At 35.9% G+C, this 25,103-nt stretch overlaps 2 protein-coding genes across 2 annotated transcripts in view; both read right to left on the bottom strand.

Annotated features, from left to right (window-relative positions):
• Positions 1–1,416: 1,416 nt before the first annotated feature.
• On the bottom strand, positions 1,417–14,382 carry LOC128221833 (uncharacterized). The gene is made up of 3 exons (XM_052930437.1): positions 12,936–14,382; positions 3,579–4,624; positions 1,417–1,814 (listed from the first exon to the last, which is right to left on the bottom strand). The coding sequence occupies exons 1-3, from the start codon at positions 14,361–14,363 to the stop codon at positions 1,766–1,768; spliced, it is 2,523 nt and encodes an 840-aa protein (XP_052786397.1). The 5' UTR covers positions 14,364–14,382; the 3' UTR covers positions 1,417–1,765.
• LOC128221834 (uncharacterized) overlaps positions 14,382–25,103 on the bottom strand; it is a 24,341-nt gene continuing 13,619 nt past the window's right edge. The window contains exons 10-13 of the mRNA XM_052930438.1: positions 24,211–24,348; positions 18,331–18,457; positions 15,948–16,519; positions 14,382–15,014 (exon numbers count right to left, since the gene is read on the bottom strand). Of these exons, the coding sequence (XP_052786398.1) occupies positions 14,401–15,014; positions 15,948–16,519; positions 18,331–18,457; positions 24,211–24,348 (1,451 nt within the window). The 3' untranslated portion in view covers positions 14,382–14,400. The remainder of the gene's footprint in view (positions 15,015–15,947; positions 16,520–18,330; positions 18,458–24,210; positions 24,349–25,103) is intronic.

Below are 25,103 nucleotides of genomic sequence, written 5' to 3'. Positions count from 1 at the left end.
AGCTTATAAACTTAACATTATGGTTATTAACCATTGAAAAGTAAATTAATTGCAAACACCATAAGCCTACGTTAATATTACGTCTTCTTATAATCATACAATGATCTTTCATTTCACGTACCGCTTACGTATTACTATTATTTACTTACAAAAGAAAATTACAATTGATAGCAATTAGAAATATAGGGTTAAAATTCTTGTAAGTAATATATTAAACACAAAATCCATCAAAATGTGCACAGAAGTACGAACTTTTTTTTCATTTCTTGGTGTTTTTAGTTCAAAATAACGTATTTTCATTCAAAAATCATATGTACAAATTGTACAAAGCAAACATTCAACTATCATTTATTATGTTCAGAACTTATGAATAGGAACATAACGACACAATTATTTCTGTATGAATAGATACTGATTGATAAAGGATATTGAAACAATGTCCATGAATGTATAAATAAAAGAAAACGAAAATCAATCATGGAAAAATGTATATAGCAGACAGTATGTTATACACGCTTTTGCTTGCTTCTTTTCCTCCAATGATACATATTGTATATGTAATCTTAAAACACACTATTGTTATTCTATGATATCTGAATGTAGTTATGAAAGAAAGGTATTTTAATCGTTTGATTACTCATAAATCTATTTGAAAGTTTTGTATTATTATAAATGTCCCATGTCAGCCTTGGGATGTTATTGAAACCAATGGTGAATACCAACGTGGGTATCCAAGAACACCTAGAGTGTTAATTGATAAAGGGAACCAAATAGAAAAAAAACAACTATTGATAAAGGTCGGGTTGCAAAATGGTAAAGATAAGTCTTGAAAAAGGGATCCAAATGGACAAGATCATTCCTGATAAAGGATACCAAATAAATTAATTGATTAATTGGTCAAAATAGAAAATATACCTCTTTGTAAATGGGGCCAAAATTGAAAAGATAATTCTTGATAGAAACGGTTTTATATAAAAGATAACTCTTGAAAAAGGGGGCTAAATTTAGAGACAACTCTTGATAAAGGGTCCAAATTGAAAATATAACTCTTTATAAAAAAGGGCCAAATATAAAAAAAAACAATCTTGATAAGGGGGGCGAATAAAAATAACAACCTTTGATAAAGGGGCAAAATGGTAAATATAACAGTTCATAAAGGGGCCAATTGGAAAGGATAACTGTTGACCAAGGGGAACAAAATACACACTATAACTCTTGATAACGGGGGCAAAATGCAGAAGGTGACTCTTAATACAGGAGTGGGGGCAAATGGAAAAAAATAACATTTGTTGTTTTCACCGTATGTGCCTGAGTTGTTATAATTTATAACACATATTTGCATCACTCTATCAACAAGAAACTAAGCAATTATCTTTCAAAAGTTCTTTTAAAAAACGATACATATGCTTCAAATAAAGGGACAAGTCTATACCTTGTGAAAAGAACTATCAAATGAAGAGAGTATTTACAGAAATTTATGCTAAAATGAATTTGTAATTTAAGTATCTACAAAAGCAATTCCCAATACATTTCAGTCTCACAAATTGTGTACATTGTTTTTCTTACACTTTGCATGAGTGTACTCTAGTATCCCCATTTAAGGCACCAATTGTGCCAATTTTTTTGTTACACTTTGCCTTATTGAACTCTAAGTCTCCATGCAGGCACAAATTGTGTAAAACATTCTAATAACACTTAGCATGAATGAACTCTCCGTGGTGATCGCACGTTGTCAATCATTTCGACGTCCGTTCTACATGCGTGTTTATTCCGTAACTTCGGGCTTCTCTGCAGTGGACTCTGCGAGTGCAGACCTGAATCGACAGAAACATTTCAGCTGGGATATAATTTGATTTCCGTTTTATTTTTAAAGAATAGTTTTTTTTATTCAAACAAACAAGTTATATCATTATTAGCTTATTAAGTCGTTTCAGATCAGTGTGTATCTAAACTATGAAACATCTTGGCTGGTATTCATTATTTTTAATTGGATTTAAGAACGATGTAGCTTATCGGATTAATTGTTATTTATAACTGTCCAATACAGTGACTGAAGTAAATGATGTATGACGCTATGATTAACTTAAGTTGCAAATTGAATACCACCCCAGATGTTTAACTGTGTATCATTCTTAAAATAAAAATAAGTTTTAAACGGCATCATAGTGTTGAGCTGTTTGTAATAATTTGATTTGTTTTTAAATCCGCCTGAGGCATTCGCACAATCATAACCAGTAGGGCATCAGCCTTACAGACAACGATTGCGTCACTATCACTGTCATTTCTAATAATATCCATCATGTGTTTCCGGTCCGGATTGAAATATCCGACCAGAGTGCATGCGCTTAAGTCGATAACGGGGCTTGTCGGAAAAAGACATAATTATTTTTGGTTGCATACCTAAAGTTATTAATTTATAGAAATATTGATGTAGAAATGCTTTTTGTACATTTCGACAAAACGAGCGTGCGATGTTTCTTTCTGACGTCAATACACGTAGACTGTTAACTCTTAACTGTTAACATCAAGTAAAATGCGCTTTATTGGAATGACACAATGTACTTTTTATTAACAATACAATGAAAGAGTAAGAAGTGGCGCGTTGTTGCTAATAACTCATCTGGCATGGGGGGGGGGATGCCAGATTGGATTTTCTTGTACAACGGATAGGCATTTCCGATGAATTCAGCCGTGCTGGAAAACTCCATCTGGTACCCACCCACCCATGCCAGATGAGTCACGAGCTATGACTTATTTCTATTTTTTTTTATTATATACTTTATGTAACCATACTTATGATTTCAAAAAGGTGAATTCCATTAGCATTATCTTTACAAAAACATACGTTCAAAAACAAAACAAAATAACCCTTAAAAGACGTGATATCGAAGAAACTAATTGACGTATACAGTGAATACGAATTACTGCGAGTCATGACGTCAGTTCACATCATCGCACGCGTTTTTTGATGAAATGTACAAAAAATGCGTTTTTTATGTATTTTCTTCACAACATAAGAAATTTAATGTATGTTAGACAATAATATATATCGTGTGTGTCCGGTCCGGATGGAAAAATCCGACCCTCGGGTACGCTGCGTAGCAACGTAGGTGTCCTCGGGTCGGATTTTTCTGAATATATTATTATTCCAGCATGGCTCAATTCACCGGAAATACTTATCCGGTTTGCAAGAAAAAGTATATAATTAGTGGAATACAATGTACGTTCGGCACTTTTCCACGATAAGTCTGGGTAACAATACAAATAAATAATACATCGTCATGGTCGTAAGTATAATACTTGACAATTTTTCAAGCTATATTATTTATGTTGTGTTAAGCTTTATTGGTGAGACTCTAATAAAGTATTGAAACTGACAAAGATACTCAATACGCTAATGTATTTCACACCTTTAGATAAGTAATTCATAATAATTTTGATTTTTAAGGTAAGCCATCCTTAATTAATTAAGAAAACATATTACTGGTAAAGTTTCATTTACAAAATCCGTGTTTAAATAGAGGCTTCGAATGGTTATTAAGTATATAATTACATTTTATATAAGATGTTTCACTTACTTCTTTGCCTTTGCTTTAAAACGAATGTCCCATGTTTTGTCCGCCTTATAACTTTCGGGCCACAAGCTGTTAGGGTTGTCGCTGTTTGGTTCAAACTTGAATTTCTCGATCTGAATGGCAGGGTCTTCCTCCATCTTTTCCTTCAATGACCAGACATCCGGAGGAGGCCCTACATAACACTTGTCTAACACACACTCAACCACATGTGCAGATATTGCCGCTTGGCAGGCGAGACGCTCAACTACGTCATGTGGTATTGATACGATATTAAATCTGAGTTTTGCTGTATGAGCAGGTGAGTGGATGGGAGCCATCTGAGGTAAGTAAAGGTTGTCTTCACTCGGTACTTTACTGGGCAGTATATCACATAATGATATCTCACACGTGTATCCACGATAAATGGCACTGGTAGCAACATACCAAAACAATGGCTCCGATATATTCATGTACTTGATCTCAATATGCTTGGTACAGTCCTGTGACGGGTTTGGTGGAGGCACCATCTGATTCCTCAGCGGATTGTACTCGTCTGATATTTCGGTACAAAACGATAATGCTAATGTTACTGAATGGTTGAGTTGATTTATCCTACCGACGATTTGACAAATTTGTTCTGTACACATCTTATTACCAGATAGTTCCAACACCGTGGTATAATCAGCTGATATAGGCTGTGGAACCAATATCGGAAAGGCTGGTTGTTCAACAGCATGGTTTGATTCCAGGGTTGTGACGTACAAGGTACATTTCACGGATTGACCGCATCTGGTCACGTGGTCAATAAGACGAATAAACTCCTCTACTGTGATTGTCACTTCCAAAAGTTCAATGCTTGGTTTGCAGTCATATGATACTATCTGATGCTCGCATTCATTCTGAAGCTGCGGTACATCATCTTCCTGTTCTATGGAACAGTACTCCAAATCCAATGAAGTACCTCCCGCTTTTATGAAAGACTGTGATAGTCGACTGAACTGCTCCTCTGGCATGCGGATATGTTTCAAGTGTACGACCTTCAGGTGAGAGAAAATTCCTTCCCGTTCATTCTGTGGGATAATGTTTCATTATAAATATTATTATTATTTATACTATTATTATTATTATTTTATTATTATCATTATTATTATTAGTAGTATTATTATTATTATTTATTTATTTATTTTATTATTATTATTATTATTATTATTATTATTATTATTATTATTATTATTATTATTACGATTATTGTTATTATTATTATTATTATTTATAGAATAATACATGGTTGACCATGACTTTTGGTTGATATTTGCCCCAGTGGAAGGAGTAATTGCCCGAGGGCAATTACTTTCACTGGGGCAATTATCAACCAAAAGCTATGGTCATCCATGTATTATCCTGTATAATACATATGTTTTGTCATTTGTCAATGATTTCAAATGGACTTAAACATTATTTTGTGGAATTATTAAGGATATGTCATACGATTAGCATGTAGTCTGAAAGTTTTAAAAATAAGAAATAACACATGGTTTTGAATTGCATTAGCTGTGAAAAATAACGAGAGACTAGAAATCAAAATAGCAAACCTTTTCGTACATGTTTTCAGAATAAGCCTGCAATATTGCCATTCTTCAAATATTTACTGTTTTACATCGGCTGATTTAGATGTTCATTTCAATAGGTGAGCACAGCTAGGGTCGATCAAGCCTAAGAGCAATTTCATAAGAATCTCGGCTTGAGACCCTAGCCATTTCGCTGGAATAATTAACATTTCTCATCGAATAAGGTAAAGCAAAATGTTTCAACAAAACATTTCCTTGTCTCACTGCTTTATGAACTTTACCGAATATAAACATCCGGTACGATTTCGGGTAGTACTCGTTACTCAAACACGGAAGGTGTCATAAGTTGGTAAAACTAATTTAACTTTTCTTGCACCGATAGTTCCATTTCAATCCCTTTAAAGCTTTTAATATTTAAATGTTTGCCTACCAAGTATACGGCGGGCATTTTCATTTTCTTGAAAATGACGTCAGTGTGCACCTTCTCGTTTTCGCCGGAAAATTATGCCATAACATGTGTATTATTTATAGAATAATACATGGTTGACCATGGCTTTTGGTTGATAATTGCCCAAGTGGAAGAATAATTGCCCGAGGGCAATTATTTTCACTGGGGCAATTATCAACCAAAAGTCATGGTCAACCATGTATTATCCTGTATAATACATATGTTTTGTCATTTGTCAATGATTTCAAATGGATTTATTTAAAAACATGATTTTGTGAAATAGTGAAAGATATTTCATATGATTGGCTTAATTGTAGTCTTAAAATGAGAAATAACAAACATGTTTTGAATGGCATTAGCTGCGAAAAATAACGAGTGACTGGAAATCAAAAGAGCAAACCTTTTCGTACATGTTTTCAGATTAAGCCTGCAATATTTATATTCTTCAAATATTTTCTGTTTTACATCGCCTGATTTTGATTTCAATAGGTGAGCACAGCTAGGGTCGATCAAGCATAGGAGCAGTTTCATAAGAATCTCGGCTTAAATGAACCTAGCCATTTCGCTGGAATAATTAAAATTTCTCAGCGAATAAAGTAAAACAAAACGTTTCAACAAAACATTTCCTTTTCTCACTGCTATATGACCTTTACCGAATGTAAATATCCGGTACGGTTTCGGGTAGTACTCGTTACTGAAACACGGAAGGTGTCATTAATTGGTAAAACTAATTTCATTTTTTCTTGCACCGATAGTTTCATTTTAATTCCTTTAAAGCTTTTAATGTTTAAATGCTTGCCTACCAAGTATACGGCGGCCATTTTCAATTTCGTGAAAATGACGTCAGTGTGCACGTTCTCGTCCTCGTCCGGCAATTATGCCGTAATCGCCCTGACGTGCCGTGATAATCTCACGGGCGGAGACGATAATCATTATTGCGGGAACGAATTTTTATAATAAAATGTTACTATTTATTGTAACATGTGTATTATTATTATCATATTATTATTATTAGTAGTAGTAGTAGAAACAACGCAAAGCATTATACTTATTTTTGCTTTAATTAATTCTAGTATACTTATTTAGAGCAAACTTATTACTACTAATTTAAAAAATGACACATAATGGGATTAGAAACAGATGCAACAATCTCCATTCTGATTTTGAATAATTTTCTAGGTCTATATTGGGTAATAACTTTAGAATATGAAAGTCTGTTTCTAGCACACCGGATTGGCATTTCCGATGAATTCAGCCGTGCTGGAAAACTCCATCTGCCCCCATGCCATATGAGTCACGCGCTGTGACGTATTTTCTAATTTCTTTTATTTCAATATATGCGTTCAATAAACATTAACTGTGCAAAAATATACCTTCAAAACAAAATAACCCTTAAAAGACGTGATAAAGGAGGAACTTATTGACGTTTGCAGTGAAAACAAATTACTGCGCGTTATGATGTCAGTAAACATCATCGCAGAGAGTGTATGGGAGTATGTGTGTGCGTGCGTGTAAGGTACGTATACGAACATGGGTGTGTGTGATTATACTAAGTAAAGTTTCAAAACAATATAACTACTTTTTAAAACTTTCATTATAATTAATAATAAAATATTTAAATTGAATAAACATTAAAATTAAAATTAAATTTAAGTCTATTTCAATTTAAGTTAATTTAATTCAATTTAGAATAATTTTAAATTTAATTTAAATTTAAACTTAATTTTAATTTTAATGTTTATTTAATTTAATTATATTACTATTAATTATAATGAAAGTTTTGAAAAGTAGTTATATTGTTTTGAAACTTTACTTGGTATTAGCAGAATGCATTTGTTCGTGCGTATGCAAGTATGCTTTTGCGTGTCTTTGTAGTGTACGTTTGATCGTGCGTATGCAAGTATGCTTTTGCGCGTCTTTGTAGTGTACGTATGTTCGTGCGTATGCAAGTATGCTTTTGCGCGTCTTTGTAGTGTACGTTTGTTCATGCGTATGCAAGTAAGCTTTTGCGCGTCTTTGTAGTGTACGTATGTTCGTGCGTATGCAAGTATGCTTTTGCGCGTCTTTGTAGTGTACGTTTGTTCGTGCGTATGCAAGTATGCTTTTGCGCGTCTTTGTAGTGTACGATTGATTGTGCGTATGCAAGTAAGCTTTTGTGCGTCTTTAAAGTGTACGTATGTTCGTACGTATGCAAGTATGCTTTTGCGCGTCTTTGTAGAGTACGTTTGATCGTGCGTATGCAAGAATACTTTTGCGCGTCTTTGTAGTGTACGTTTGATCGTGCGTATGCAAGTATGCTTTTGCGCGTCTTTGTAGTGTACGTATGTTCTTGCGTATGCAAGTATGCTTTTGCGCGTCTTTGTAGTGTACGTTTGTTCATGCGTATGCAAGTATGCTTTTGCGCGTCTTTGCAGTGTACGTATGTTCGTGCGTATGCAATTATGCTTTTGCGCGTCTTTGTAGTGTTCGTTTGATCGTGCGTATGCAAGTATGCTTTTGCGCGTCTTTGTAGTGTACGTTTGATCGTGCGTATGCAGGTATGCTTTTGCGCGTCTTTGTAGTGTACGTTTGATCGTGCGTATGCAAGTATGCTTTTGCGCGTCTTTGTAGTGTACGTATGAGCGTGCGTATGCAAGTATGCTTTTGCTCGTCTTTGTAGTGTACGTTTGATCGTGCGTATGCAAGTATGCTTTTGCGCGTCTTTGTAGTGTACGTTTGTTCATGCGTATGCAAGTATGCTTTTGCGCGTCTTTGTAGTGTTCGTTTGATCGTGCGTATGCAAGTATGCTTTTGCGCGTCTTTGTAGTGTTCGTTTGATCATGCGTATGCAAGTATGCTTTTGCTCGTCTTTGTAGTGTTCGTTTGATCGTGCGTATGCAAGTATGCTTTTGCGTGTCTTTGTAGTGTTCGTTTGATCGTGCGTATGCAAGTATGCTTTTGCTCGTCTTTGTAGTGTACGTTTGATTGTTGCGTATGCAAGTATGCTTTTGTGCGTCTTTGTATTGTACGTATGTTGTTGCGTATGCAAGTATGCTTTTGCGCGTCTTTGTAGTGTACGTATGTTGTTGCGTATGCAAGTATGCTTTTGTGCGTCTTTGTATTGTACGTTTGATCGTGCGTATGCAAGTATGCTTTTGCGCTTCTTTGTATTGTACGTTTGATCGTGCGTATGCAAGTATGCTTTTGCGCGTCTTTGTAGTGTACGTTTGATCGTGCGTATGCAAGTATGCTTTTGCGCGTCTTTGTATTGTACGTTTGATCGTGCGTATGCAAGTATGCTTTTGCGCTTCTTTGTAGTGTACGTATGTTCTTGCGTATGCAAGTATGCTTTTGCGCGTCTTTGTAGTGTACGTATGAGCGTGCGTATGCGAAAATGCGCCTGCCTGTGTTTGCATAATGCGTATGTACATGCGCATGTGCGTATGCGCGGGTGTATGCGCGGGTGTATGTGTTGGTGAATGCGAGTATGCGTGTTTGCGTAGGGTGCGTGTGTGCGTGCGTATACGAGTATTTATGTGTGTACTTGTTCGTGCGTTTTCAATTTACGTACATGTTTTTGTTTTACAGTCAATAGGTATTTCAAGCATGTAACATTATTTTGTAACATAAGCCTCGTTTATAGATCCGTTATTTTCTTAACTGAAAATCACGAGTGTTATACTATTTAATAACCCATTTAAAGGGGCTATTCACGTATGATGGAGTAGCAAAAAAAAAAGAGAAATTGTCGAAAACTGACATACACTTGGTATCGATGTGTACAATGCATTGTAACTAACTAACTGAAGTACCACATAGTTTGCAATTAATTTATTTTTCGCAGTTTTTTCGTATTTTTCCATAAAAAAAGATTACTGAGTATGTATACCAAATAGAATTCATTCTCATGCGTGATTGGCTAGTCGATGTTTATAAAAAAAGATTACTGGGTATGTATACCAAATAAAATTCATTCTCATGCGTGATTGGCTAGTCGATGTTATCACGTGATATTACCAATTTAGTTATATATCTTTAACATTCCAATCATATAGGGTAAACCTTCGTAGCACAGAGGTCTGCAATTTCGGCCACCCCGGTTCGAACCCGGTCTCGTTTTTTGTTTTACATTTTGGTATTTTTTTTACAATTATGATATCAAAGAGTAAAACATTTTATTATATAATTGTCCTGAGATTCGTTACTGAAAAAAATTAATTTGGTGCCAATCTGGTGTATAGTCCCTTTAAAGACATGTGCACATTTTCATCAGTGTATAATTGTCAAACTTGTATTTCTATATCTCTAAACATGTTTTACCCTTACATATGCAACATTTATCTTGATACCAACAAAACCATAACGGGAGAGGGCCGTATCTGATAATGTTCTTAAATTGTGGCCCCAGCATTTGCATAATTATTTATTATTTTAGTCCGAAAATCGATCATAATAATTATGTACATATGATTATGATTATTAGTCTGTATACATGATCAACAGTTATATGCAATAAAATAGTATGACACTGCATATATCTAAACTTAATACGGGCCGAGTATTTTAAAACAGTTAAGATAATCATTATATACTGCTTTCAAACAGCAGAATCAACTGTCGCATAATGCAGTTGATAGTGAGTGCCCTCGACTCCGGTTAATTTGTAAGAACGGTTTATAAGAGTGAATACTTCGTACTTTATGGTCATATATTTTATACACGCAATACAAACTTCTAGATGCTCTACAAACACACACACATATACAATAACGCCTGCACATGCGAACTATAGATATATTCAAGAATGAACAGTGGTACCGATGCTAAAAAGCAATTGCTCAGCATGCATCATATGCACTAAATATACTATTTTTCTATATTTTATAAAGTTGATTTACCTTTAAAACAAAAGCTGATGTTATTTGACTGCCTAGTTTCATCGATTTTTCATTTCGGGAGTGAACTTATTGGCTGGCACCCGTGCCCGGATTAGGAATTAATTCATACCCAATTTTTAAGAAAGTTATGAAATGTTAAAAAATTGACTAACAGGTCCGCATTATATAATTAACTTGGCAGAGTTCCTTTGACAATTATCCGTTAACTTCGAATGCTAAAATGTTGGGCTAAAATACTTAAATCAGACGAAAATGCACTTATCCGCCGAACTTATACAATGTTAGAATGTGACTCGGATAATACTATAACTTAAAGTTACAACAACATGACACACCAATTAAAATTATCCTACAAGAGCATGGCTTAGAGTATATTTGTACTAACTAAAACATATGGTGATAATTAAAGAAGTCCAACTTCAACACAAATTATTTATTATAGAAACAACGTTTCGGCAATTCGGCCTTCATCAGGTTGTATGTATATAATGAACAGGAAATAACTAAAACGACATAGATATACCAATATCGAAAAAAACGATTATTTCATATGTATTATCAATCAAGGTAGACCTATATAAATAACTCTTGTAAATTAGAGTCAAACCTTCGTGTTCGAAAATTATATAGACAATATTTCTGTCTTAAAATATAGAGTCGTTTAAACTAAATTTAGAGTATCTGCACATACACTAGAATTAGAGACTGGAAGGTATGATAATACACCAAGAAACGAACGACTATGTAAAATTTGTTCAATGACAGGGGTAGAAGCAGAATTTCCCTTTTTGCTTGTTTGCTCTGTAAACAAGGACCTAGGGAAACACTTTTCGAAACCTTACTTTTGTACATGCCCTACATTAAATAGGATTTAAATACTTTTATCATCCAAATAAAAAAAGTTAACTGAATATTGCGAAGTTAATATTTTTCGCAACGAAATTAAGGAATAAAATTTTACCAACATCCTAAAATATTTAAGTTAAATAATGATCCTCAAATGATACTTTTTTCTGACATTTTGTAAAATTATAATTGAATAATATACATGTAAGTAATAAAATTCCATACATATATATGTTTAATAGATTATATCCTTTTGTTAAGTTCTGTTTACCTCTTTGTATATGCTAGTTTTCACTGCTATGAACTTATAATTATAAATCCGTTTCAGTTGAAATTTTTGGTATTCAGGTTTAGGACACTAAAATCAATCAGTAGCCAACGGGAGTAAATACTAGAGATTGTATATGTTAATATTTCTTAACACATTTCATATTTTACTAAAACAAATGTTGACTATATACAATGACAACTTACCTTGCACCACTTTGAAAGTTTTAATCTAAATTAATAGATATGTTTTGCAATAAACCGGATTTGCAAACATAAGCCGGATGCAGTTCGTAAATGTACGTGATTGGTTGGTCTGTATTCGTATTCAAAAATTACTTATTAAAAGAATATCATTAAATTGCAAATAATTATATCAATTACGGCCTGATAATTTAATAAGATTTAAGTTATTCATAAAACAATTTTAATTTTCCGGAAAGGACTTTATCCCACCAGTTCTAATCGATATACAAACCCTTAATACCTTAAAGTCTCCCCGCTGGACTCGATAACATGTATATAAATGATCCGTAAAGGGAACACACCCACCATGATTCATTCGCCGTTTAATGTTTGTTATAAGATTATAAACAAAAGTTTAAATTTCAACATGAAGCGCGCCATAAATTAAGCTGCGCGTTGATATAATTAAATACAGAATTATGCAAAATAATGACAGAGTAAAACATTCATTATATATAACCTTGTCTGACCTTTGGGTGTATGCTCTGCAAATGTCGCTCCTTATTATAGGTCGTTAATATTTGTGATAATTACGTTTTTGGAAAACCGAACATAAAATTCGTTTTTGATAATGATACGATTTTAAGTGCGTGCTATTCCAATGCGCTTTCAAACAAATGCTTGACGCAATTATTTCTGTATATTGTGGTGTATTCAAAAAGTACAATTTACACCGTAAATTGAAAAATAACATATTTTGCAATAAAACAAAATGTAAGTGAAGTACAATCGTAACTACTCGGCATACTCCGGCAAGTTTCGAAAGACATATCGAAGTATTCCGATTGGCTAACAACATATTTGCCCTCTGTTTTGCAGAATGGTACTTAACGGGGTACAAAGCATCGTTCGAAAATGAATTGGTGTAAACTATCAAATGGAAATGAATCGTTTTAGTTATTGGTACAAAAACATACAAATATCATACATGTAATATTGTGTCATTCGGTGTTAATATAGACTTCGTATAAAGTTGATTATATGTTCAAGACACCCCAATTATCGCCTTTAAGCGTATAGTGTACAGCAATTGAAATGTTTCATTAAAATAATATTTAAACACGGAGTATATACAACACGTAATTGGTGGATACTAATCTTATACAACTACGCTGAACAAAACAGTTACCTGGCATGTTCCAAGTGCTGATAACGTTGACATAAGCTGTGGTGCTTGTTGTAGCTCATAGAATGATATTGTAAGCGTGTGTAGTCTCAACTCGTGCAGATTCACCACGTCTGAGTGAGGCAGCTTTTCTAATTTAAGTTTAGTAAGGTGTTCAAGGTTTGCAAGGCGTCGCATATCAATAATTCCCTCGCGTTCTGACCCCTCTTTTAGCCAGTTCAAGTCTGTCAAATTTGACAATTCAAGTGTTTTTATTCTATTCAAACATTTGATGTCAGATTTATAAAATGTAGATGTGAGTCTCGGAGCTTGCTGGGGAGTTCTGAAGTTGATACTGCATTCTACTAAATGATTCAAATTCAAACCCTTGATATCTTTGAAAGATGTATCGTCTACATGTAAGTACTTCAGACCCTTGAATTTCCTTAAATTAAGAACATTTTTGTCGCTTTTCTTCCCTAAATGTAATGCTTGTTTGGTGTTCCCTTGTCTTATATGAAGTGATATAACCGATGATTGGTTTGTCTTATAATATCGTTCTAGGGCAGTTGCTTTCTTATCACCTCTTACACATTCGTCGAAATTATGTATATAGATGTGCTGCAAACACAATTCACTCCCAGTGTTGTCGCCCCTTTCTAGCTCCCTTTGACCTTGTATGATTTCATTCTGATGAATTTTCACTGCCATGGAAGAATAACCCTCTCTATCGCAAAAGTCCGTGAATAGCTCGTTCATCGTTTTCGAAAGTTCTTCAGCAGCTTTGGAATTCATACCACAGAGGAAATGAAAAACTTCGGACAAGCTTGTTCCGCTTTCTCTTCTTTGGTTTTGGTATGTGATTTTGATATGCAAACAACACCTTAAAATGTCTTTTGATATACAAAGCGCTGCTAGGTACTCTTGAACAGTTTTGTGCAAGAAGTAATATTGCGGAGATTCACCTGGAACATTGGTCCTGGATATGATGCCAGATTCAAGAGATGCGGTCTTTTGACTCTCGAAGGTCACATTCTTCTCCTCATCTATTTCAAATACAATTGTATGATTTTCATCTTCAGCAAATAACTTTGCAAATGCTATTTCGCTCAGGGTGGATATAATATCCCTGTATTTGGATCTAGAAGATGAGTTTCTCTTGTCGCACGATTCAGACCATCGTTCCTTCAGCAACGTTCCATATAGATCAGAACGCTTCATATCTGTCGAAAGCTTTCCCTTGTACCAAAGCCAAACGATGTGAGCTAACACGATTGGACAAATACTGAAATGCCACAAATGTTTTTCTTGTATTTCCCTAATACATAGTTCGTGATTCGGTTTTGAGCTTGTACCCTCTGGATCTTGGGACGGTCCTTTGCCTGATAAATCATTTAAACTAGATACTATTTTCTCAACGAGCTTTTCTGGGTTCGAAACTCCTTTCACCATCACGTGTTTGCCAATCTGAAAGCGGCTTACTTTCATCTCAGCGAGTTTGTATGGCCTTGTAGTAATACAAATGGTGCAGTTTTCTTGTTTCAACATGGGGAATTCTTTCATCAAAATGGCATCCTTCAGGGTGCTGCCATTCGTCTAGACCATCAAGGACAAGCAGACAGGTGTTGGATTTCAAGATTTCTCCAAGCAATTCTTCTCCGCTTCTTTTGTCTATGCCGATCCTCTCTATGATGTTTTTTAATATCATTTTCTTTACGTAGCATTCTTTCTTTGCCTCGCGGAGAATTATGTAAAACACAAATTCAAATTGACTTGATATTTCGTTCCCTTTAGTGCTTGTCCGAGAATAGATTGTCTGTCCTTCTTGTTTGGTTTCACACCAATCATGAACGATCTTCTTACATAGGGAAGACTTTCCCGACCCGGGCTCACCTTCAACAAATACTGTTTTAGCCATTGTGCCCTCTTTGATTTGAAAAATGTCATTCAATTCAGCTATATCGCCCCCTTCGCCTTTGCCATTTTCTTTTAGAGTAAGTTTAGGACTTACATATATTTTCTCAAGTGCCTCATCGATGTCAAGCCGAACAGACAATGTGCTTGCAATGTTGTTGTATAGTTTAAATAGCTCTTTTCTCAAATCTGGAAATAATATTATTAACTATACCGCAGTTATCCTATCTAAATATCAAATGATATATACATAGATACAAAGGAATAAATGCCATATACGAAAACAAATGGACTTTTTATTTTTTCAAAAGTTGACATTGATTATTTAAACGTTGTTATATAAGCATACTCTATGTACTATAGTATCCATACTATTGTTCTTAATAGTTTGCACCAATGGCTCAGCAAGTTATATTAAGCATGGATATTTGCGCAAAATGAATATTTTCTTTTCCTCTAGGGCCATTTGTTGGATCGGAAGTCAGTTAAAATTAGTTTTGTAAACGTCTGGAACAAATACTAATATGAACTGCGACAAACAGGAATGGATCTTATAGTTATGTTTGAATTATTAGTTTATTTTGGTATCATATCACAAACTTGGGACCAAAGTTGAACTGTCAATAGCAAGACACTATAGTGAAAACAAGTTTTCTTAAAACATATTTACAAAAAGTCCCATGACTTTAACTATGCATCACAAACTATGAACCACAGATATGTTGTCAGTAGCAAAACACTATGACGTCATAAAGTTTTCATAACCCATATTTCCTACAGACCGATGACTTGCAATACGCATTGAAAACGGGAACCACAGTTATATTGTCAGTAGCAATGCACTATAACGTGAGATAGTTTTCATAACCCATATTTCCTACAAACCCATGCCCTTGTTTACATTTCTCAAACGGGGAACTTTATTCCTATTGTCAATAGCAAGACACTATGACGTCAAATAATTTTCTTAACTTATAGTCACTATATGACACATTTTGCTTGTCGCGGTTCAAGATAATAGTCGATTCATAGGAATGAGCAAAGTCATAGCTAATATTCCATGACCCTTTCCTAGCCATGTCGCAATATCAATTTAGTATAAATACTCAAAATTAAGTTTACTTTGCAATGGGCTGATGTCTAATGATTCCTCCAACGCTTTCAGCCATCCAGGGTCAACCAGTCTAAAGGTAAGAATGTGGTCATGATCTCCATCTGTGTTTGAAAGTTGTGACGGTTCTATCGACGAATTGTAAGGGTGGGTGTTGAAATACTTGTGCATGTCATAATCTCTTATTAAAGGTGTATTTTTGCAACACTTACATTCCCATGGATTTGTCAATACTTTGACAATGTCATTTACAAACTGGCTACCTGTTGGGCCACAGATAGCTTTTTGTTTGCTTGTTACGGCATTAAACTGTAATACCGCTTTTTTGCCCAGATTAAGCATCTTTGGATGACAGCAATCTAGAAATACAATTACTTTTGTCACATGTTTAAGACAATTGAATTTCTGTTCAAGCTCACTGTCTTTCAGCGTATGGGCGTCTAATTGAAATCCTTTATCCCCATGATGACCCGAATAAACTAATACGATGGTGGTGATCTCTGGAGTATCAATCTTGCTGAACGCTTTCTCCAATTGTTCACCGTACGTTGTAGTAGATTTCTTCACTGTGACTACATTGTCCCTGGAAAAGAAATATGTGCGTCAAAGGATTCAAAATTTGGATTATATATGAAGTTAATTTTGAATAAAATACTGAATTATGCAAGAAGTAACTCAATCGTATCACTAAACCCGTTTGTGACCACTCTTAACGTGTCTTTACTAACTACAGTTATTCTTTCCGGCACGTGAATCACCTTACCTTCACGTCACAGAATAAACAAGAGATGTTAGTCAAACATTATGCCCCCCCCCCCTGAGCGCCATATTGTCAGAAGTATATGGTCAATTAACTAAAATATGCATGGACCGAAATGACAGCTGATTTGTCACTGACATTGGATGCCGTTGAGGCAGTTTTAAGATTATGACCATTTGAAGAGTGAGGATAGAGTGTGTTAAGACCATGACCTTTGACTCTATGACCCCAAAATCCATAGGAGTCATCAGCTGGTCACCAAAAATCTAAATGTCAAGTTTGAGGGCTATTGGTGCAGGCATTGACAATTTATCACACATACAAGTGTTTTTCATTCAAGGTCACTGTTACCTTGACCTTTGACCCAAAATGACCCATAAAATCATACGGGATCATCTACAGGTCAGACACAACTCCAAGTCAGGTTCGAGGGCCATGGGTGCAGGCATTGTCGAGTTATTACTCGAAACATTTTCGCATTTAAGGTCACTGTGAACTTTACCTTTCCCCCAATGACTCCTAAAATCAATATGAGTCATTTTCTGGTCAGGCCCAACTTCTATGTCAAGTTTGATGATCATAGGTTCAGTCATTGTTGAGATATCACTGGGAGAAGATTTGTTAACCTTTTTGCGATAAAGGTTACTGTGACCTTGACCTTGGCCCGATAGCCCCAATGTTAAGAGGGGTCATCCTGGTCAAGCACAACCTTCATGTCAAGTTTGATGACCATCAAAGGAATTGTCGAATTTGCTTTCAAGATCACTTTGACCTTGACCTTTGACCCCTAAAATCAAAAGGGGTCATTTACTGGTCAGTCCCAACCTCCAAGTCAAGTTTGAGGGCCATGGGTGCAGGCATTTTTGAGTTATCACACGGACACCCTTTTTACCATTTAAGGTCACTGTGACCATGACCTTTGGCCCGATGATCCCCAATATCAATAGGGGTCATCTATTGATCAGGCCCAACCTCCATTCCAAGAATGACGGCTATGGGTGCAGGCATTGTCGAGTTATCACTCGGACATCATTTAACCATTCAAGGTCACTGTGACCTTTACCTTTGGCCCGATGATCCCCTAATACAGTAGGGGTCATCTACTGTACAGACCTAACTTCCATATTAAGTTTGATGACTATAGGTCTAGGCATTGTTGTGTCATCACTCGGACAAGCTTTAACATTATTTTACCATTAAAGGTCAGTGTGACCTTGACCTTTTACCCGATAAGCCATAAAACCAATTGAAGTCATCTACTGGTCAGGCCCAACCTTCATGTCAAATTTGATGACTTATGTCCATAATTGTTGAGGTATCAGTCGGACAATCTTTGGTCTACCGAAGGACCGACCGACCGACCGGCCGACATACCGACCGACATGTGCAAAGCAATATACCCCTCTTCTTTGAAAGGGGGCATTATTAATGTTTGACGTGATATTTTGCTACATTGTCCCTGGACAATTAAAAGAAAGTAACAGTTGATGAAGACATTTTCATGTAAAACAGTGACGTGGATTAATACACTCTTGAAACAAGCAAGCGATACCGAGTACACGCCATACCTATACTTCTAACTTGAATACCATTCGATGAAATAAACGTTGTATATTGAAAAGAATGAAACATACTTTACACCCATCAAAATTGCTTTTGTAATGACTCTATCTTTCAGCTTTTCTATATCGTCTTCAAAACGTTTTGTTATGTCCTCCTTCTTATCTGTGCCCGCTATGAAAATGGCACCCCAGCGATCACCTAAAATATCCATAACAAGAGCTGTCACAGTATGTGACGAATGCCCCCGAATGTGACATTGACCTACGAACAAGGTCAGTACATGAAAAGTTGATCTTGCCTTTACGTGTCAAATACATATGGCAAGTTATTTTAAATTGCCTCTGAACATAAAAAATACCACCCATACTTGACAACCTACACTGTTATGTCCTTATATTCAGAATTCCCTTGTGAATTAACACTTAGTGTATCTTTCACCTTAGAAGTAGGGACACGGGTCTTGCACACGACACGTCGTCTTCGTATGTGGAACACATGTAGCAAGTGATTTTAAAATCTGTCCATACAAGGGAAAGTAACAGCCCTGACACGACAACCTATACTTTATGTCCTTATATGCAGCACTCCATTGTGAATAAACAATATGTGTGACCTTGACCTTTGAGGTAGGGACACGGGTCTTGCACGCGACACGTCGTCTTGGTATGTGGAACACATGTAGCAAGTTATTTTAAAATCTGTCCATACAAGAGAAAGTTACAGCCCGGACACGACAACCTATACTCTATGTCCTTATATGCAGCTCTCCATTGTGAATAAACACTAAGTGTGACCTTGACCTTTAAGGTAGGGACACGGGTCTTGCACGCGACACGTCGTATTGGTATGTGGAACACATATGGCAAGTAATTTTAAAATCTGTCCATACAAGAGAAAGTTACAGCCCGGACACGACAACCTATACTCTATGTCCTTATATGCAGCACTCCATTGTGAATAAACACTAAGTGTGACCTTGACCTTTGAGGTAGGGACACGGGTCTTGCACGCGACACGTCGTCTTGGTATGTGGTACACATTTGGCAAGTTATTTTAAAATCTGTCCATACAAGGGAACGTTACAGCCCGGACATGACAACCTATACTCTATGTCCTTATATGCAGCACTCCATTGTGAATAAACACTAAGTGTGACCTTGACCTTTGAGGTAGGGACACGGGTCTTGCACGCGACACGTCGTCTTGGTATGTGGAACACATGTGGCAAGTTATTTTAAAATCTGTCCATACAAGAGAAAGTTACAGCCCGGACACGACAACCTATACTCTATATCCTTATATGCAGCACTCCATTGTGAATAAACACTAAGTGTGACCTTGACCTTTGAGGTAGGGACACGGGTTTTGCACGCGACACGGAGTCTTGGTATGTGGAACACATTTGGCAAGTTATTTTAAAATCTGTCCATACAAGGGAAAGTTACAGCCCGGACATGACAACCTATACTCTATGTCCTTATATGCAGCACTCCATTGTGAATAAACACTAAGTGTGACCTTGACCTTTGAGGTAGGGACATGGGTCTTGCACGCGACACGTCGTCTTGGTATTTGTAACACATGTGGCAAGTTATTTTTAAATCTGTCCATACAAGGGAAAGTTACAGCCCGGACACGACAACCTATACTCTATGTCCTTATATGCAGCACTCCATTGTGAATAAACACTAAGTGTGACCTTGACCTTTAAGGTAGGGACACGGGTCTTACAGGCGACACGTCGTCTTGGTATGTGGAACACATGTGGCAAGTTATTTTAAAATCTGTCCATACAAGGGAAAGCTACAGCCCGGACACGACAACCTATACTCTATGTAAGTGTGACCTTGACCTTTGAGGTAGGGACATGGGTCTTGCACGCGACACGTCGTCTTGGTATGTGGTACACATGTGGCAAGTTATTTTAAAATCTGTCCATACAAGAGAAAGTTACAGCCCGGACACGACAACCTATACTCTATGTCCTTATATGCAGCACTCCATTGTGAATAAACACTAAGTGTGACCTTGACCTTTGAGTTAGGGATACGAGTCTTGCACGCCACACGTCGTCTTGGTATGTGGAACACATGTGGCAAGTTATTTCAAAATCTGTCCATACAAGGGAAAGTTACAGAGCCGGACGGACGGACGGACGAACGGACGGTGCGATTTTAATATGCCCACCTTCGGGGGGCATAAAAATCCTTAGTGCTAGGCAATATTAAGGCAATGACAATATCATCAACACAACGGGAGGCTAACAATCAACGTTCAACGAATTTATACTTAAATGTACAGAACATTTAAATTTTGGTCAAAATTTAACAAACTGGGTCAAATTTTTCTATAATGATATCAATGGTGTTATTATAAAAAAAAATGGTTTTCTCTCTGCAAAGTTTCAAATTGGGCGCGGCGTCAGACAAGGCTTCCCCCTATCTTCTATATGTATTGAACTACTATCTAATACAATACAGAAAAATAAACTTATTGAAGGAATACTACTTTATAACAATGAAAACAAACAATCTCTTTTTGCTGACGATGCTACATATATTAATGATGGATCCCAAACATCTTCGAAACTTTGATAAAAACAATAGATAACTTTAGAAAAATATCTGGCCTAAAATTAATTTAACAAAATCTACAATCTTAAGAGTCGGGAGTTTAAAATCATCATGTATTGCATACTTAGATGGTTATCAATTTCAAAACGACAGTCAGGAAGCCGAAACACTTGGAATCGTTTTTAACAAGAGCAATAGCAATGTGATTCAAAATAATCTCGTTCCAAAGCTACAAAGTTTCAAAAATTGCCTCAAAAGTTGGCATTAGCGCTTCCAAAACTTATCTATCTAATGACAGTTTTACCTTCACCACCTAAATACATCCTTGATGACATTAACACGTCTATTTTTAAGTTCATTTGGGACAATAAACCCGACAAGATAAAAAGGGAAGTACTTATGAACGATTTTAAAGATGGTGGCCTTAGTGTTCCAAATATTGGTATGTTAAATAAATTGATCAAAGCGTCATGGGTGAAGTGACTACTTGATAAAACAAATAGGCATCAATACAAAACTTTTTATAATGACGCTTTACATAAATTTGGAAGCAGGTTGGTTTTCGAAAGTAATCTCGTCAAAGATACAATAAACATCATTGCACAGAAATATAAATTATTAGCTGAAGTACTCTTATCATGGTTGAAATAAGCACATCTATTAAAATCAATAGTTCAAGTTAAATAATACTATGGAATAACTCCGACATAAAGGTAAATGAACAAAGTGTTTACTATCACAAATGGTATGAAAAAAGTAAGATAAAACATAAATTGATAACCCTTAAAGCAAACTATGGAAAAGAAGATAAATGGAATCAAATTTTAGGAACAGATTTTGAGACAAATATGTGGAATAAAATATTTACATTGCCATTAACATGCACCATTGATTCAACAATAAGAACCTTCCAGTACAAATTCATTTATAGACTAATACCAACAAACAGATACCTATATCAATGCAAGATCACAAACTCCAGCTTGCCAATTCTGTTCAGAATATATAGAGACAATGGAACATCTTTTTGGGGAATATAGGTTTGTTTAAAATTTGTGGAACAATCTTAATAACCTATTCTTGTCAATAAAGATCCCATTAAGTCTAAATATTAAAACCATAAGCTTTGGATTTTTTTCAAAAATCAAATATTAGTCGTCTCATTCATTTCTTGATTGTGCTATCAAATATTTTATATACTTTATGAAGCTTAGAGATATTACTTTTAACTTTTACGGCTTTCAAAAACTACATAGGTTTGCGATACAAAATCGAACATGAAATTGACAAACTAACAGTCCACGAGCAAAAATGGCATGTATTAAAATAAAAATTACTTTTAAGCAACACCCTCTTGTATAGTCATTTTTTATTTCTACTTTTTTCGTGGTTTATAAATTTACTTACTTTATTTAACTTGTCAATATTTATTTTTTTCTAGTTAAAAATTGATCTCTGCTTTTTGTGTCTTTTCTTTCTTTTTTATCATTTTGTTTAACAATATAAAAATGTCTATTTTTTCTGTATCGACACCATTCTCACTTCTTAAATAAACATTACATAATAAACACCATATGTTATACATTACGTATGTATGTGATCAATTGTGTTGTGTAATGTGGAATATTTAATAATAAACAAAAATCAACGTTCGATGCAGCGGAAAGGTTATCACTATCCAAGGGGGGTCTACTTTATAGTTATCAAGCCAAAGCAAATACCATCAAAGCGTAAGGGGAGGCTACTATACAGTGATCAAGCCAAAGAAAATGTCATCAACGCGTAAGGGAGGCCACTATACTGTGATCAAGCCAAAGCAAATGTCATCAACACGTGAGGGAGGCCACTATACAGTGATCAAGCCAAAGCAAATGTCATCAACACGTGAGGGAGGCCACTATACAGTGATCAAGCCAAAGCAAATGTCATCAACACGTGAGTGAGGCCACTATACAGTGATCTAGCCAAAGCAAATGTCATCAACACGTGAGGGAGGCCACTATACAGTGGTGAAGCAAAGGCCAATAGCATCAACATGTAAGAAGAGGCTACTGTACAGTAATCACGACAATGACAACGACACAAACACGTAATCGGAAACTGCTATACAGTTATCATGGCAATGTTCAAATACCTCACACGTAATAGTGGTTATTATACAGTGATCACGGCAATGTCAATGCTACCAGGACGTAAAGAAAGGATACAATACAGTGATCAACGCAATGCCAATGCTACCAGGACGTAAAGAGAGATTACAATACAGTGATCATGGCAATGTCAATGCTACCAGGATGTAAAGGGAGGCTACAATACAGTGATCAAAGAAATGTCAATGCTACCAGGACGTAAAGAGAGGCTACAATACAGTGATCAAGGCAATGCCAATGTTACCAAGACGTAAATGGAGGCTACAATACAGTGATCAATGCAATGTCAATGGTACCAGGACGTAAAGAGAGGCTACAATACAGTGATCAAGGCAATGCCAATGCTACCAGGACGTAAAGAGAGGCTACAATACAGTGATCAAGGCAATGCCAATGCTACCAGGACGTAAAGGGAGGCTACAATACAGTGACCAAGGCAATGTCAATGCTACCTGGACGTAAAGGGAGGCTACAATACAGTTGTCAGGGCAATGCCAATGGTACCAGGACGTAAAGGGAGGCTACAATACAGTGGTCAAGGCAATGTCAATGCTACCAGGACGTAAAGGGAGGCTACAATACAGTGATTAATGCAATGTCAATGCTACCAGGACGTAAAGAGAGGCTACAATACAGTGATTAAGGAAATGCCAATGCTACCAGGACGTGAAGGGAGGCTACAATACAGTGATCAAGGAAATGCCAATGATACCAGGACGTAAAGGGAGGCTACAATACAGTGCTCAAGGCAATGCCAATGTAACAAACACGTCAGCGGAAATTACTCTACAGTATCATGGCAAAGTGTATGTAGTGCACACGTAAGGTATTTATACTATACAGTGATCATTGCACATCAAATGTTACTTTGATGTGAGTGGTAGCTACTATACATTGATGAAGCCAATATCAACATGTAAGGAAGGCTACTTCAGGGTGATCGTTGCAAAGTCAATTTTTATCAGGATACTTGTTCAGTTTGCATCTCCTTTAAAAGTTTACGTTAAGAATGACTTTAAGAACCAGGTAAAACTTTTACAAAATACATGCTTTACCAGTTTTAACGATTGCTGAACAAACTTTTGGTTGGTTTTATCTGTGAAGCTTGATGTGATAATATCATCAGATCGATAGTCAGCAATTCTGGTCTGGTTTTCAAAAGTGATGATCAGGCTTTACAGTTTAATGGGTATGAAATACATGTTTATACTCTCTGAAATTTGCTCACCGACTGGGGACCGTATTTTGTCTTCATCACACGAGTGGCACTTGACTGGATTGTATCGCCAGTTCCACAAACAACCAACGCATATATGTATTTTGGAAACACAGAATCGATCATGTGTTAGCTTGGCGAAAGTCTTCTCTGAAAGAAATAGTATAAAAAAGTGTATGAGTTTCTTTATTCGTTTTCCCGCTTACATGTGATATACATATGCATCATTCAATAAAGAAAATATGTTGTCATAAAATGTGTACGTTACTATTTACTACCATGTATTATACGTTACTTTTTTGTTTGCTGGTTATTGACCGACCATGTAAAGTACGTTACTTAATGTTTCTATTCGTATTAACACACCGGTTATACAACGTTACTTTCTTTTTTTCTTTTCTTGATATCAACTAGCCATGTAAAACACGTAATTTAATTTTAATTTGCTGATTAACTATCAACAATCCGTTGAAAAGCTTTACTTTTTTGTTTAGTAACTATTGATCATCCATATCAAATTCGTTACTATCTTTTCTTGGTTTGCTAGTTATCCATGTATAATACGTAAGAAGAATCCCTCATTTCGGTACGCGGTATTAAGGAGTTTTGTTAATGTAGTACTCATAATTTTGGTAGGTTGTATGCGGTACGCAGAACCTCACCAGTTTTTTTATGCGCAGACGTTCAACAACAATTAATTTTACTTGACACGCAGTATCTCTGGAAATCAATTAAGGTGTAATTGAGACTCATTTGGGATTGGAATATACTCTCTCTGTTCCATTCAGCTTTATTAATTACCTCCTTTTAAACTATTTTCCTTAGAATAGTCAATTTATCGAAATATTGCGGTCGGTTTTACAAAAAAAATCCACTCTTTTAAAGGCTGGTCACAAGTCGCCAAA

This window comes from Mya arenaria, chromosome 16 (genome assembly GCF_026914265.1).
Source record: "Mya arenaria isolate MELC-2E11 chromosome 16, ASM2691426v1".
Classification (NCBI taxonomy): domain Eukaryota; kingdom Metazoa; phylum Mollusca; class Bivalvia; order Myida; family Myidae; genus Mya; species Mya arenaria.
Note: the sequence above shows the minus strand (reverse complement) of the source record. Positions and strands in the feature narration are given on the sequence as shown.

Excerpts from the sequence above, each read along its gene's own strand:
- LOC128221833 (XM_052930437.1), bottom strand. The coding sequence starts at position 14,363 with ATGGTGAAAGGAGTTTCGAACCCAGAAAAGCTCGTTGAGAAAATAGTA. Across the intron at positions 4,625-12,935 it reads CAGCACTTGGAACATGCCAG|AATGAACGGGAAGGAATTTT; the intron begins GTAACTGTTTTG and ends ATTATCCCACAG. Across the intron at positions 1,815-3,578 it reads TTTAAAGCAAAGGCAAAGAA|GTCTGCACTCGCAGAGTCCA; the intron begins GTAAGTGAAACA and ends CTGTCGATTCAG.